Here is a 14,502-nt window from a genome sequence, read left to right on the forward strand (position 1 = left end):
TTTTAAAACAAATTAAAAAAAGAAGTGAGAAAAAAAGAGGGAGCACCAAAAAAGTACATTTTACATGATAAGTAGTGACATCACATTGAGCGGATGGAGGCAGGATTTTTATCGAGGAATTAAAAGAGTAACAAAAGTGAACACGCAAAAGAAGTGAAGAAAATTAAACATCTAATATTAATACATAAAAAAATATTAAAAATTATATACACGATATAATTTTCTGATAAAAGTGGCTCAGATAAACCTCATTCCATCCCTTAGCTTTACCCATGATCACATAAGAGCCAGCTATGAATATTTTCCACAGCGGATGTACATTATAATCTGTAAGTTCAGTCGAACTCAGTAATTTCATATCAGATTCTATATATATTCACAAATATGCATAAATATTAATGACATATCGAGCCCATAAAATTCAATTCTTGAATCCACCTCTAATTTATAATTCCAAAAGAAGAGTTGTTTTATAGTTGCTAGATTACATCATTAGTTTTATCTTCTATATAAAAATGTCTCACTTGGTAACAACTTTTTCCTACACTTGTCTAAGTTGTCCAAATATCTTGTACCTTTTGGAAGCAAATAAGAAAGGACAAATACAAAGTGAATTATCATCATTAATCCCCTCTTTGGGATTTTGGTTGATCATCATCATCATCTTGATTTTTCATTAATTTTCAAGAAGAAAAAACAATGAAAGAAATAAGTGACAACAATATGGTGAATGAGATTGAAGAAGAAGGAGATCAAGAGGAGAATTTTTATAATTCAACAAGTGATTTGTTTGAAATTGATCATCATAATGGTGAAGTAGAAGGAAGTTTGTTTTCCTTTGACTTTCACAATCATGAGGAACATGATGTTGTTTATGTTGTTGTTTGGAATAAGAATGTTAGCCAAGAGGAATCAAGTATGGATGCTTTGCTTTGGACTCTCAATCATGTTGTGATTAATCCAAATTCTACTATTGTTTTCCTCATTCATATCTTTCCTCAAACCAACTTCATCCCTACTCCTTGTAAGTTCTCTCACTGACACACATCACTCCTGTTATTTTCTTGAGCCGAGGGTCTATTATAAGCAATTTCTCTATTTTTTTATTTATGGAACTACACTGGATATATTGTTGTTGCTGTTGATATAGTCTAATGCTTTAGTTGTAGGTGGATTTGGCCACTTTGTTTAAGGGGCTACTTTGTTCATCCATATTTTCATCCTTGTTGCTTGAAACTTTTGTTTTTTTTAAAAAAAAAAATCATAATACAATTTTACTCGTAAATATCTCAATTTTACCTTATATTATACTTTGGGTTCATTTATACCGTTGTTGTTTAGCATAAAGTCTTGTAGTTGTCCTTGACCGTAACAGAGTCCTAACTCCAACGTGAACTGAGTGAATTCAATGTGTCAATATATACTTCTTTAAATATAAGAGTATGAATAGAATCCATATTATAACGGATGATAAAATTAAGATATTGTTTTGGCTACTCTTGTTTCTTTTATTTTCTTGTATTGAATTATTATTTGAATTTAGATCTATTTAGTTTGTATACTCTATAAAGACACAAAATTTTATGAAAGTTTATTTTGTGATGAAAACAACACAGTGGGAATGATTCCAATAGGCCAAGTGAATGAAGAGCAGAAAGAGAACTACATGACTAAAGAAAGAAGCAAGAGGAGGCAGTTCCTTCAAAAGTTTGTTGACATTTGCTCTGCTTCCAAGGTGCACATACTGATCATTCTTCATCGAAAAATTATGTTCTGTATACACATCAGATATTACTTTTTATACATATATATTAGTCGTGTTGCGGTTATTACACTATTTTGTTGTTGTTATTGTTTCCTTAGTAGTATTTCTATTTTCATCACTATTGTTTCCTTAGTAGTATTTCTATTTTCTTCACTATTGTTTTCCCTTTTCATATCTACTTTGATTTATTATACTCGAGCCTCACTCGAGCCGAGGGTCCTCCGAAAACAACCTCTACCTCCATGAGGTAGGAGTAAGGTCTGCATACACTCTATCCTCCCAAGACCCCACTTCTAAAATTTTACTAAGTATGTCATTGTTGTATACACATATATTAATGATGAACACTCTTAGCAAAATTTCAAACTTCGCCACTAGGAAACAGATAAGTAAAGGTACCTACTTGCATGGCCTGTATTTATAAGGCTATATGAATTTTTCAACAGGTTAAAGTGGACACTATACTTATTGAGAGTAACATGGAAGCCAAAGCTATACTGAACCTCATTCCCATCTGCAACATAAGAAAGCTGATTCTTGGAACTTCTAAAGCCAATCTCAAGTATGAGCCAGAAAAAAACACGTTTTAACTACTACTCCACTTCTCCTTCAGTTTTCAGCTGTCATATTCCTAATCTTCTTTCATGAATTCCTCTGATAGGAAAATCAAGTCAAGAAGAGGTAACGGAACGACGGATGAGATATTACAAAATGCACCAGAGTTCTGTGAAGTCAAGATCATATGTGAAGGCAAGGAAGTTGTTGAGCTGCAGATGTTTGAATCACCTTCTCTCCAATACTCCGGTGGCAGCACAAAGTCCATTGAAGGCCAGATCCAAAATCAGAATCAAGAAGTCCAGAATGATCAATCCATTGGATGTGGAGGATGTTTCAGAGCCAAGGCCATGTCTTAGATATCATATAGCTCATAGTATCCTACCTCAATGACTTGAAGGACGTAAATTTCTATCACCAAATAACTGGTTTTCACAAGAATCTCCCGTCTTCATCATACCATGCATATTACATATTACTTTTGACAGTTATTGTACATACAAGAAGTAGTAACACAACAACATACCCAATATAATCCCACGAGTTGGATCTGAGGAGGGTAGAGTGTATGCAAACCTCACCCCTACCTCGTAGAGATAGAGAGGTTGTCTCTGACAGACCCTCACTTATAAAGAAGCAAATCTTTGTTTTACCATTCCATGGACAAGGAATAATAAGTGGCTAAAGATACTGATGTTATTGCTTGATATAAGAGGAATGACAATGACAAGGAAAAGCCAAAAAAGAGAACTCCCTCTTTTACTTCTGAAAGAACCAAAAAGCAAATATTACACAGGAGAAAGTAAAATATAGCAAAATTCACCGTGGTCTAAATGTCTTGGAAATACACCGACATCCAAAAGTATGGTTGTCACATAACTTAAAAATTAGATTGAATCTAAACTTTCTCACACTGTACTGTACCTTTGGGATGGAATACAAATTCTAAGCAGCATCGAAAAGCAATATACATTGAGCAATCATCTTGCTTAACTTGGTCATTTGGCCAAAAACAGTTTCCTGTTCATGGCAATGCCATCTCACGTAAAGCCACACACTGATTTTGAGTAATCCAATTGCATCCTTATAAAACTCCTTGTACTTCCTTACACTCGCCTTTTACCGTTGACATCCTTGTAAATATGGAGACTGAAAATGGGAGGCAGGCAGCTCCAGCTTGAGGCACGTACAGATTCACAAATAATAAGGTCTGACACCGTTACAGACAGTGACAACAGGACCCTGCTCATATACCATACACTGAATTCAGGATTTGTTGTCCACCAATTCAGAAAACTACTAGTCGGGGCTAATAATTACTAGAAGAAATCAAATTCGAGGTAGTTATCAGAACCCTTTTGGCTGGGAGCTACAGCTGCTAGAACAGTCTTTTGATTTGTAGATGGTGCTGGAATCGATAGTCTCTCAAATTCAACAGGTTTAGGCACCTCGGGAGGGCTAGCACAGCGTATTAGCGCCCAATTAACCCCTTCAAAGAAAGGGTGTTGTTTTATCTCAGTTGCCCCTCTTTTGTATGCCAATCTGTTCTGTGGTTCTTTTACGAGTAAACCTCTAATCAGATCCCTTGCTGCAAAACTAACAACTGGTGATTCTGGAAATCTAAGAGGTTGCCCGACTACATTGAATAATGTAGCTCGGTTACCAGATCCCTTAAATGGAGTTTTACCAAATAAGAGTTCGTAGAGAAAGATCCCAAAAGTCCACCAATCTACTGCACTTCCATGACCATCACCTTTGATAATCTCTGGTGCCAAGTATTCATGAGTTCCCACAAATGACATAGAGCGAGCACTAGTAGGTTCAGCCATGAGCTCTGGTAATGGCCTTACTTGGTTACCTATGTCATTTTTGGGTTTCCGATCCTTCTTGGACTTGCTGGAAAAGATGCGGCGAGAGAAGCATGTTGTAGGAACGACACATGATGGTTGAATGCAGGAAGGCTCAATGCACGCCGGCTGGACACAGTATCCAGAGTTCTTCCTGAGAGGCTCCAATTCCAGGGAAGATGTCTTGACCAGCGTTGGGCTAAAAGAACAGCAAAGTGACAGATCAAAGTCTGAAAGCATTATATGTCCATCTTCTCTAACAAGGACGTTCTCTGGCTTAAGGTCGCGGTAGATAATCCCAAGCATATGGAGATACTCTAGAGCTAGAAGGACCTCAGCAACATAAAATCTGAAAAGAGATGAAGTTAACCATCAGTCAATAGACCACATCAACAAAACGCTTCAACAACAACATACCCAGCGTAGTCCCACAAGTGGGCTGGGGAGGGTAGTATGTATGCAGTCTTACCCCTACCTTTGAAAGTAGAGAGGCTATTTCCGAAGGACCCTATGCCCAAGTAACGCATATAATAAAATAATATGAAAAGGAAATACAATATTGCGTATTTTGTTGCATAACTATAATTCTAGATGAAGCACAGGACAATTTGTTCGCTGAAGAGGACATTAAAAATTCATTTCTAATCTCTAAAATGAAACCTTGGAATATGCAAATCTGATTATGAGGACATAGAATGCACTTATATTCTAAAACAAAATGGAAGTCCCACTTACATTATTCAGCATTAAGCAGTTGCTTATTAGATCCAAATACTGTTATGCCAGAGAACTAAACAATGAATTGCTGCTCAACCGAGTCAGCTAATATTACGCAACAATAAAGATGATTATAGGTTATAATGAAAGTGATTTCACAAAGAAAAAACTTCTGTGACACAGAAGATGTCCAAGAAAAGGGGCAAGAATCCACCAAACTCCATAAAGCGAAAAGAAGGGGAAATATTTTGGTAACTTGGTGGAGAGAGAAAAAACGATGAGAAGTCTGAATGTGAAAAATAAATGACATCACAGACAATGGATCTTACTCAACAAATGCAAATTGAGAACCAAGACATTCTCAAAGTAAAGGATGCTCCTAAAACCATGATAAGCAGGTAGGCTTCCAACAAAATTTAAAGGCCTCGTGCAACGTCACTCGTTCGAAGTGCATTTGACTACATAAATATGCCTGCTCCAAACCAGTAAAGTATTATCCTAGGAACTGAAAAGAGAAACTGCTAACTTATTGCCTAAACTTCAGTCTGATATTCAAATCTGCAAACCAGAAGATCTGGAAGAAACAAAATAAATGGCACTTCCAAGTAAGACGAACAGCTAGACTGTTCTGTTGCAACAACCTTCTCAATTGCGGATCTTCTATTGAAACTACTAAAACAATGATCTTGTCGAAAGCAGTAAAATAATGTGGAACTCAGTAAGTATCAATAGGAAAAATCATATTCGAAAGACTGAAAAGAGGTTATACTTCACTGCTTGTTCAGAAAAATGTTTCCCTGGCTGTCTCTGCCTAAGAGTATGCAGATCCCCTCCAGGACAGAATTCCATTACCAAACATGAAAACTTATCAGTCTCGAAGTGGCTGTAGAGAGAGGGAAGAAAAGGATGATCAAGGGATTGTAAAATTTCTCTTTCTGTCTGAGCACGAAGAAGCTTCTTGCGGCTGGCTAAAGATGCTTTATCCATGACTTTCATAGCAAAGTAACACTTGGTTCCACTCAATTCAGCCAAGTAAACACTTCCAATATCTCCACAACCCAACCTTTTCAGTAGTCTGAAATGGCTCAAACCTAAGCTACCATCTTTAGATCGGACAGCTTGGATAGCCTCCCATCTCACGTCATTTGTTTTGTGGGGTTTGTTTACACTGCTGCTAAAACTGCTAAAGGTGCTTTCATCACTCACATCAGTGCTGGTGCTTCCTCTACACATGCTGCTCTTTCCACTCTCAACAAGATCAGCATGATCACTAATCTTGCCACTTCCACTATTTTTGGCTAGACTACTAGTAACATCGCTGACTTTTGCAGAAACTGAACTGTTCTTTCCACTAGTTTGCTCAGATGTTTTCTTTTCTTGATCAGTAGAAGACTCGAGTGAGCTTCTAGTTCCATTTACTTCATGTTTCCCAGGTGTCGACACATTCTGAATATCAGTGGGAGCATCTTTAGATTTATCATTTGACAGATCAGTAGACCCCCTTTGATACTTCTTATCATTCCGGACCCCGTCTGCATCATGTGTTGTAATTTTGCCAGATTCTGGCAATTTATCCGAAAGAGCAAGGCTGAGTTCATTCATTTTTGACACCTGTGTAAGAAATGAGCTAGAGTCATTTGTTTCTGCTGTCTGTCGAGCTCCCAAAGGTTTTTGTTTCGGTTCAAAGGGAGCTCTAGCACCAAAATTTGAAGCCATCAGTGACACAATATTACAGAGGAAATAAGTTACAAAGGACAGCACGTTTCTCTGTCAGCCATTCCAATTGCCATCATCTTGCTACGAGATTTACAGATGTACCTCTGCCAACCAGACAAAAGACAACCTATTAAAAGGAGAATTACAAGGTCTAAACATTAATTCAGATACTCCCTTCTTGGAGATGATTCAATGTGTTACTGTCAGCAGAAAAACAGGTGTATACATCAAAAAGGGAGAAATAGCATTTTACTTGACCACAACAATAACAACTACATCTCAGTCACCAGTCCCAAACAATTCATTGTCGACTATATGAATCCTCACTATTCCATTTAACCATTTTACTTGACCAATAAACAGAATTTTTTGAGCTCTCATCAGATAAGTACTGGATCATACCCCAAAGCAGGGAATCAACTACAGAACTGCTTAGGGGTCGTTTGGTAGGATGTATTAGAAAATCTAATATACATGTATTAGCCATGGTATTATTTAATCCTTTGTTTGATAGGATTTTCAGTCTATGTAGTGTATAACTAATACAACAGCAAACCATGGTATTAGTAATACAAGGGCTATTAAGAATTAACACATGAATAAGCATGGTTAAAGATAGAACTGCCATTAATACACCAAACCAAACAACGGATAAGAAATAATCTCAACATAACTTATCTCAGCATTACTAATCCCAGCACTATTAATACACAATATTCAATACTATTCCTATACGCTCTACCAAACGACCCCTTAGTATATAATTATCCCTGCTGCAAAACAAATCAAAAACTCAATCCCCGGGAGTACAAGATCTAATTCTCTATCAGCCTCAAGAGAATTTGCATGTAGAACCTTATAGTCTCTATTTAAAACTGAAAAACTGATAGCTTAAAACAGATATAGAGAAAGTGAACAACCTGAAATCAACCATTTAAAATACAACAACATACCCAGTGTAATCCCACAAGTGGGGGTCCGGGGATGGTAGTGTCTACACAAACTTACCCTACCTTAGTAAGGTAAAGAGACGGTTTTCGATAGACCCTCACTAACTAGAACTCACCATTTAAAACAGAGGTTACATTACTTTAAAGCTTATACAACACCATACATATACTTTACATCCATAAAATCCAGGTAAAATAAAAGGAGAAAAATATATGTTTAGCACATAAAAGTAAATCAAGACAGATACAGCAAACCCCATAGTTAAACAGAAGGAATTAGATTCATCAGACACAAATACAGTGAACATGATTAAGGGTTAATTAATTAAAAATCAGATCTTGATCAAGATTAAATTTTTCAGCAAAACCCAAATCAGATCCTTAATGAAAACAACAACCCAAGTGCCAAAACTGAATCTTGAAGCAACCCCATGTAGATTACAAGACCAAAATAAGTACCTGAATTAACCCTTGTAAACCCAAATTGAAATCTTAGTTTCAACTGTGGAAAAAAGACACTACGGAAGAGAAACAATTGCTCTTTGTAGACTCCTTCAGATTAGTACAGTTAGCAGCAGCTTAGAGTGAGAAAGAAGAGAGAGAAAATGAGAGATGCTTTTGGACTATCAGGCAAATGAGGAAGAAGAGGGGTCAACAAATGATAAAGCAAAAGAGACTCTTTTTTTTTTTCCTTTTTTAATGAAGGAAACTTATTTACTAATTTTTATTAGAGAAAGAAAATGAATTTTGTATTATGTGTAATTATTGATTGGTTAATTTATGATAATGAACATTTGTGAACACGCACAAAAAAAAATTAAAATATGTGAGACAAAGTATGTGTTCATAGAGGAAATCAAGGTTCAAAGTTTGTAACTTCTGAATTTTAGATTTTTTTAAGTTAATAGGTTCTAAATTAATATTTTATATATGTTAAATAATTTTTTTAAGACAAACTCGTAACTAAGCTAATTCCGCCCCAGTATATTTAGCTGCTCAATGAAGTATATCATAATTTGAATTTTTAAATGAAAATTTATCGACTATTTAAGATTTTGTATTCTTCTTTTTTGTTGAAGAAGGAAATTATTTAATTTTCTTTTTTGTTATCGATAAGGAAATTTGCAATTGCTACACTTTGAACGTGCATAGTGTCAATTTTGTTTTAGTGAGATATTCTATAAATCACACTAGAGAGATAAATTATAAATAAGATTCGTATAATAAGCTCAATTGAAAAAATATGCAGAGAATTTTGAATTTATGACCTTAATTTTAGATATTACTTACTCAACTAACTCGTCTGGTAATTATTTAATTTTTATTAGGAAAAAAAAAACAAAAGAAAATATTGGGTTATGTGCAATTTTGTATGTGTGTGTGAGAGCGTGTGATTCGATATTTGCATTAATATTCTTTTGTAAAAAATGGGTCCAAACTCCAAAATCCAAGTCAGTCTCTTTGCCCCATTGACATCAATCTGACCTTCAACACTTAGTTTGAAATGACATATATGCCTTTTTCTACAAAAACTTATACCACTATGTACTTTTTTCGTAATGAAAATGCAACAAATACTGGTTACCAAGTCTGTGATGGACGATGGAGGCGGTCGACAAAATTTTAATAAATTAATATATATGAAAAAATACTTAAAATTTTGAATTTTTATTTTGTGATACTGAAACATTGAAGAAAGAGATGTTATTTATAAAAATGCAAGGATTATTGGTCATTAGGACTATGAGGTCCGATCTAATCAAGTTTACAAATAACGGAGTCTATCAATTGATTTTTGATATATCAATCGACCAACCTAACCAAGTTTATGGATAACGGAGTCTGTCAACTGATTTTCAATATATTAATAAACTTAACACACATGAAAAAGGCTTAAAATTTTAAATTTCTATTTTGTGACATCGAAACACTGAGGAAAAAAGACTATCATTAATAAGTGGTGGTCACCTGGAATGTAAGGTGCATCCTAACCAAGTTTGAGAGTCGGTCGACTAATTATCGAAAAATTAATGAAATTATATTAAAAATGATTAAAATCTTAAATTCATCTAAAATTAACTTGCCAAAAACATTTAGAAATCTATAACCAAACATTAACTTTAAAAAATCATCAAAAAATATTTTCCTCCATATCAAACACATCAATAATTAAGTTCGAATTAATCGGAGCTTCAAAACAGAAACTCGATAGACCTATTAGTAGGCAAAGGAAAGAGAAATTAATTGCTTTAAATTTTCTGGTAAAATGTCACATATCTGTCTACATTGCAATAATTAAATGTCTGGTTTTGATTTGTTATTATCCATGAATTTCCTCAACTGTGTTTGGACACATTCGTAAAGGCTGCGTGGATGTGTTAGGCTTTATAATTAAGTTGTCAATATCATTTTATAAATGTCTTAAATCAAAACTAGACGTGGTCCTTTTTGTACAATTATATTTTGCCAGAATTTTCCAACACCACTTAATTATTCATTAAAAATTAAATAAAAATTTTATTATTTATAATATTGTAAAACTATCATTCTTTTATATTAGACGAAAAAAGCGAAGTTAAAGAGGTTCAGACATGTGAAGAAGAGGTGTGAGAATGAGTCAGTTAGAAGACGCGAGAGGTTGGATGTAGTAAGATTGTAGGAGAAATAAAGGTAATAAAAAAATCAAAAAAGAGGTATAACTTTAGTTTAGTGAGAACATGATATAAAAAGATATATATAAAAGTCGTGGATTAGGATAAATGGGTTCGTAGGTAGTCGTGTGTTATCACACATTATGTGGGAGAGGTATGTATGAGGCTAGCCTCTTCCTTTCCTCCTCTCATTATTAGTAGCGCAGTTTCTTAATCTTTTATATGTGGTACTATTTATTACTTTCATTTGCTTTATATTTTATTTTTTGATTTTTATATTTTTCTTATAATCCTACAACGTAAATATTATAAAAATAAATGCAATTTGCTAAAACGATTAATGGGTGAGAAGAGTGGTAGGTATGATTATTTGAAACATGCTCATCTCAGCAATATTTAGTTAGGAACATCGTACACTATTTAATATTAGTGTTTGTTTGTTGCCAGTTGCAATTAGGTTGTTAAGAGATGGTTTATGCTAAATTGAACGAATTAAAATAAATTGAATTAATAAAAAATTGAGAGCGTAAGTGCTCCACTTTTGTCACGATTAGTTCATAAAATAACCACTTTCCCTCGACGAATAGTAAAAGGACAAACTTGACCATTTTCCGCATTAAATTAGGATGATATTATAAAAGAATTATTGCACAGTTAATCTGGTACATCATATATTAATTAATATGTTCTTAGAGGTGATTTAAGGACCCATCAGAGGCTACACGTATTATTCTTTCAAGTCATTACAGAGGATTTTGTAAATATTTTACAAATAAATTGATCAAAAGCAATCACCAAAAAAATTGTAGGCTAATACACAAAAAACAAACTCAGAAAATCGTCTAATTCTTGTTGAGTGGCCCCTAAATGCTACGAAAATGGTGTGGATCATGCCGAGTCTACACGTATTGTTCCCTAAGTTCGTTACAGAGGGTCCTGTAAAGGTTTTGCAACATAATTGATCGAAAGTCATGTCACCAAAAAATTCATAGTCTAACACAGACGAAAAACTGAAAAATTATCTAATTCCTATTGAGTGACCCCTAAATGCTACGGAAATAGCGTGGATCATGTCGAAGCTACATGTACTGTTCTCCCAAATTGTTACGGAGGGTTTTGTAAAGGTTTTCCAAAAAAATTAACTAGAAGACATATCACCAAAAAATTCATTGGCTAACACACACGAAAAATTGAGAAAATCGCCTAATTCCTATTGAGTGAACCATTAATGCTACGAAAATGGTGTGGATCATGCCGAGGCTACATGTATTGTTCTCCTAAGTCGTTACTGAGGTCCTGTAAAACTTTTGCAAAAAAAATGATCGGAAGCCAGATCACCAAAAAATTACTGGTTAACACACACGAAAAATAGAAAAAATGTCTAATTCTTGTTAGGTAGCCCCTAATTACTATAAAAATGTCATGGATCATGCCGAGGCTACACGTATTGTTCTCCTAGGTCATTAAAGAATTTTCTATAAAGGTTTTATAAAAAAATTGATCGAAATTCATGAGCTAACACATATGAAAAATTGAGAAATTCATCTAATTTCTATTGAGTGTCCCCGAAATGCTATGACAGTAGCATGGATCATGTCGAAGCTACACATATTGTTCCCGAGGTCGTTACGGAGGATCCAATAAAGATTTTGCTACTTAGTACTGCATTATGTCCCCGTTTTTTCGTATATTTTATAACCTGATTATCCACGTACAGAACCTTGGCTCACCTAAAAAATCATGGGCTAACTCTTGCTAAGTAACCCCTAAATGCTACGAAAATGTCATTGATCATGCCGAGACTACACGTATTGTTCCCCAGGTCATTACAAATTTCCTGTAAAGGTTTTATAAAAATAAATTGATCGGAATCCATATCACCAAAAATTCATTGGGCTAACACACATGAAAAATTGAGGAAATCGTCTTATTCTTATTGAGTGGCCCCTAAATGCTACGAAAATGATGGATCATGCCGAGGCTACATATATTGTTCCCATATTGTTACAGAGGGTCCTATAAATATTTTGCAAAAAATTGATCAAAAGTCATATCACAAAAAAATTCAAGAGCTAACATACATGAAAAACTAAGAAAAATCATATAATTTTTGTTGAGTGACTCCTAAATACTACAAAAATATTGTAGATGATGTCTAGGCTACATGGACTGTTCCCCCAAGTCGTTACGAAGGGTCCTGTAAATTGTTTGTAAAAATTTGACCGGAAGTCATATTACAAAAAAAAATCATGAACAAAACATACATGAAAAACTAAAAAAATTGTCTAATTTCTGTTGGATGGCACCTAAAGGCTACGAAAATTGCGTGAATTATGTTGAGGCTACACATACGCTTCCCATAACTCTTTGCGGAGGGTCCTATAATGTTTAGCCAAAAATTAACCAAAAGTCATATCATCAAAAAAAAATCATAGGCTAATACAATCGAAAAACTAAGAAAATCGTCTATTTCCTATTTAGTGGCCCCTAAATGCAACGAAAGTGACGTAGATCATGTCGAGGCTGCAAGTATTGTTCTCCTAGGTCGTTACGAAAGGTCCTATAAGAATTTTGCAAAAAAATTGATCGAAAGTCATATTTCTATAAAATTCATGGTCTAACACACACAAATAAAGAAATTCGCCTAATTTTTATTGAGTAGCCCATAAATGCTACAAAAATAGAGTAGATCATGACGAAAATTTATGAGCTAACACAGACGAAAATTTGAGAAAATCACCTACTTCCTTTTGAATGACCCCTAAATACTACGAAAAATTGATTGGATCATGAGGGGCTACACGTACTATTCTCCCAGGTCCTTTAAAGGGTTTTGAAAAATAATGACCCGAAGGCATATCACCAAAAAAATCATATGCTAACACATGAAAAATGAGAAAATCGCCTAATTTTACTTGTGCGGCTTCAAAATGTTATGAATACGGCGTGGATTGTATTGAGGTTACACGTACTTCTCCCTTAGTGACTTAAGGAGGGTCCCATAAAGATTTAGGAAAAAAAATTGACCGAAAACCATATCACCAATATATTTATGAGCTAACACATATGAAAAAAATGAGAAAATAAACCAATTCTGCTTGTGCGGTCCCTAAATGCTATGAGTACATCGTGGATCATGTCGAAGCTATACGTATTGATCGCCCAAATTTTCGCAAAGGGTCCAATATAGGTTACAGAAGTAAATTGACCAAAAGTCATGTCACCAAAATATTCATCGGCTAATAATAAAAATGAGAAAATCACCTAAATCTGCTTGTGCGACCCTAAATACTATGAATACACTATGAATTGTGCCGAGGCTACATATACTGCGCCTTCGGATATTGATAGAGAATCCTGTAGAGGTTTGAAAAAAATGAGAGAAAGTCATATCACCAAAATATTTATTGACTAATATACTAGTCTAATGAGAAAATCGCCTAATGCAGCCCCTAAATGTTATGAGTACGTCGTGAATAGTGCCGAGGCTACACATATTACTTCTCCGGATACTTATAAAGCGTCCCATAAAGGTTTAATAAAAAACTAATCGAAAGTCATATCACTAAAATATTCAACGGTTAACACACACGAAAAATAATAAAATCGCCTAACTTCGCTTGTGCAATTCCTAAATGATGTGAATATGTCATAGATCTTGTCGAAGATACACGTACAACTATCACCGGTACTTATGGAACGTCCCATAAAGGTTTTAGAAAAAAATTGGCCAAAAGTCATATCACCAAAATATTAATAGGCTAACACGCATGAAAAATAAAAAAAATGCTTAATTTCCTCTTGTACGGACACTAAATGCAATGAATACGCTAAGAATCGTACCTTCTTACAAAGGGTACCATAAAGGTTTCAGAAAAAATTGACTGAAATTCATATCACCAAAATATTCATTGGCTAACTAACACACACGAAAATGAGAAAATCATCTAATTCAGCGTGTGCAACCCCTAAATATTATGAATACACCGAGACTACATATACTACTCCTCTGAGTACTTACAGAGGGTACCATAAAGGTTTTAAAAAAAAAATGACCGAAAGTCATATCACCAAAATATTAATTCACTACCACACACAAAAAATAAAAAATGCCTAATTCCACTTTCGATGCCCCTAAATGTTATGAGTACACCGTGGATCATGTCGTTGGTATACATACTACTCCTCAGGGTACGTACGAAGTTTCCCATAAAGGTTTTAGACAAAAATTAATTGAAAGTCATATCACCAAAATATTCATGGACTAACTAACACACATAAAAATGAGAAAATCGCCTAAT

General features: G+C 34.5%; 2 protein-coding genes across 3 annotated transcripts; one reads left to right on the forward strand and one right to left on the reverse strand.

The window, feature by feature from the left end:
* Nucleotides 1–535: 535 nt before the first annotated feature.
* LOC129904988 (U-box domain-containing protein 36) lies at nucleotides 536–2,761 on the forward strand. Its single transcript, XM_055980398.1, has 4 exons — nucleotides 536–1,024; nucleotides 1,617–1,735; nucleotides 2,212–2,327; nucleotides 2,427–2,761. Exons 1-4 carry the CDS (start codon nucleotides 700–702, stop codon nucleotides 2,677–2,679), a joined length of 813 nt encoding a protein of 270 aa, XP_055836373.1. The 5' UTR covers nucleotides 536–699; the 3' UTR covers nucleotides 2,680–2,761.
* A 237-nt stretch (nucleotides 2,762–2,998) lies between these two features.
* Nucleotides 2,999–8,217, reverse strand: LOC129904987 (serine/threonine-protein kinase D6PKL2). Of its 2 annotated transcripts, none has more exons than XM_055980396.1 (3): nucleotides 8,010–8,217; nucleotides 5,654–6,704; nucleotides 2,999–4,516 (listed from the first exon to the last, which is right to left on the reverse strand). In XM_055980396.1, exons 2-3 carry the CDS (start codon nucleotides 6,598–6,600, stop codon nucleotides 3,640–3,642), a joined length of 1,824 nt encoding a protein of 607 aa, XP_055836371.1. In that variant the 5' UTR covers nucleotides 6,601–6,704; nucleotides 8,010–8,217; the 3' UTR covers nucleotides 2,999–3,639. The 2 variants fall into 2 exon arrangements, with proteins under 2 accessions (XP_055836371.1, XP_055836372.1); XM_055980397.1 differs by having other exon boundaries at nucleotides 5,654–6,727.
* Between the last annotated feature and the right edge of the window lie 6,285 nt (nucleotides 8,218–14,502).

The sequence above is a fragment of the Solanum dulcamara genome, chromosome 10 (genome assembly GCF_947179165.1).
Source record: "Solanum dulcamara chromosome 10, daSolDulc1.2, whole genome shotgun sequence".
Lineage (NCBI taxonomy): Eukaryota > Viridiplantae > Streptophyta > Magnoliopsida > Solanales > Solanaceae > Solanum > Solanum dulcamara.

Excerpts from the sequence above, each read along its gene's own strand:
- LOC129904988 (XM_055980398.1), top strand. The coding sequence starts at position 700 with ATGAAAGAAATAAGTGACAACAATATGGTGAATGAGATTGAAGAAGAA. Across the intron at positions 1,025-1,616 it reads CAACTTCATCCCTACTCCTT|TGGGAATGATTCCAATAGGC; the intron begins GTAAGTTCTCTC and ends AAAACAACACAG. Across the intron at positions 1,736-2,211 it reads ACATTTGCTCTGCTTCCAAG|GTTAAAGTGGACACTATACT; the intron begins GTGCACATACTG and ends ATTTTTCAACAG.
- LOC129904987 (XM_055980396.1), bottom strand. The coding sequence starts at position 6,600 with ATGGCTTCAAATTTTGGTGCTAGAGCTCCCTTTGAACCGAAACAAAAA. Across the intron at positions 4,517-5,653 it reads TTTTCTGAACAAGCAGTGAA|ATTTTATGTTGCTGAGGTCC; the intron begins GTATAACCTCTT and ends ATCTCTTTTCAG.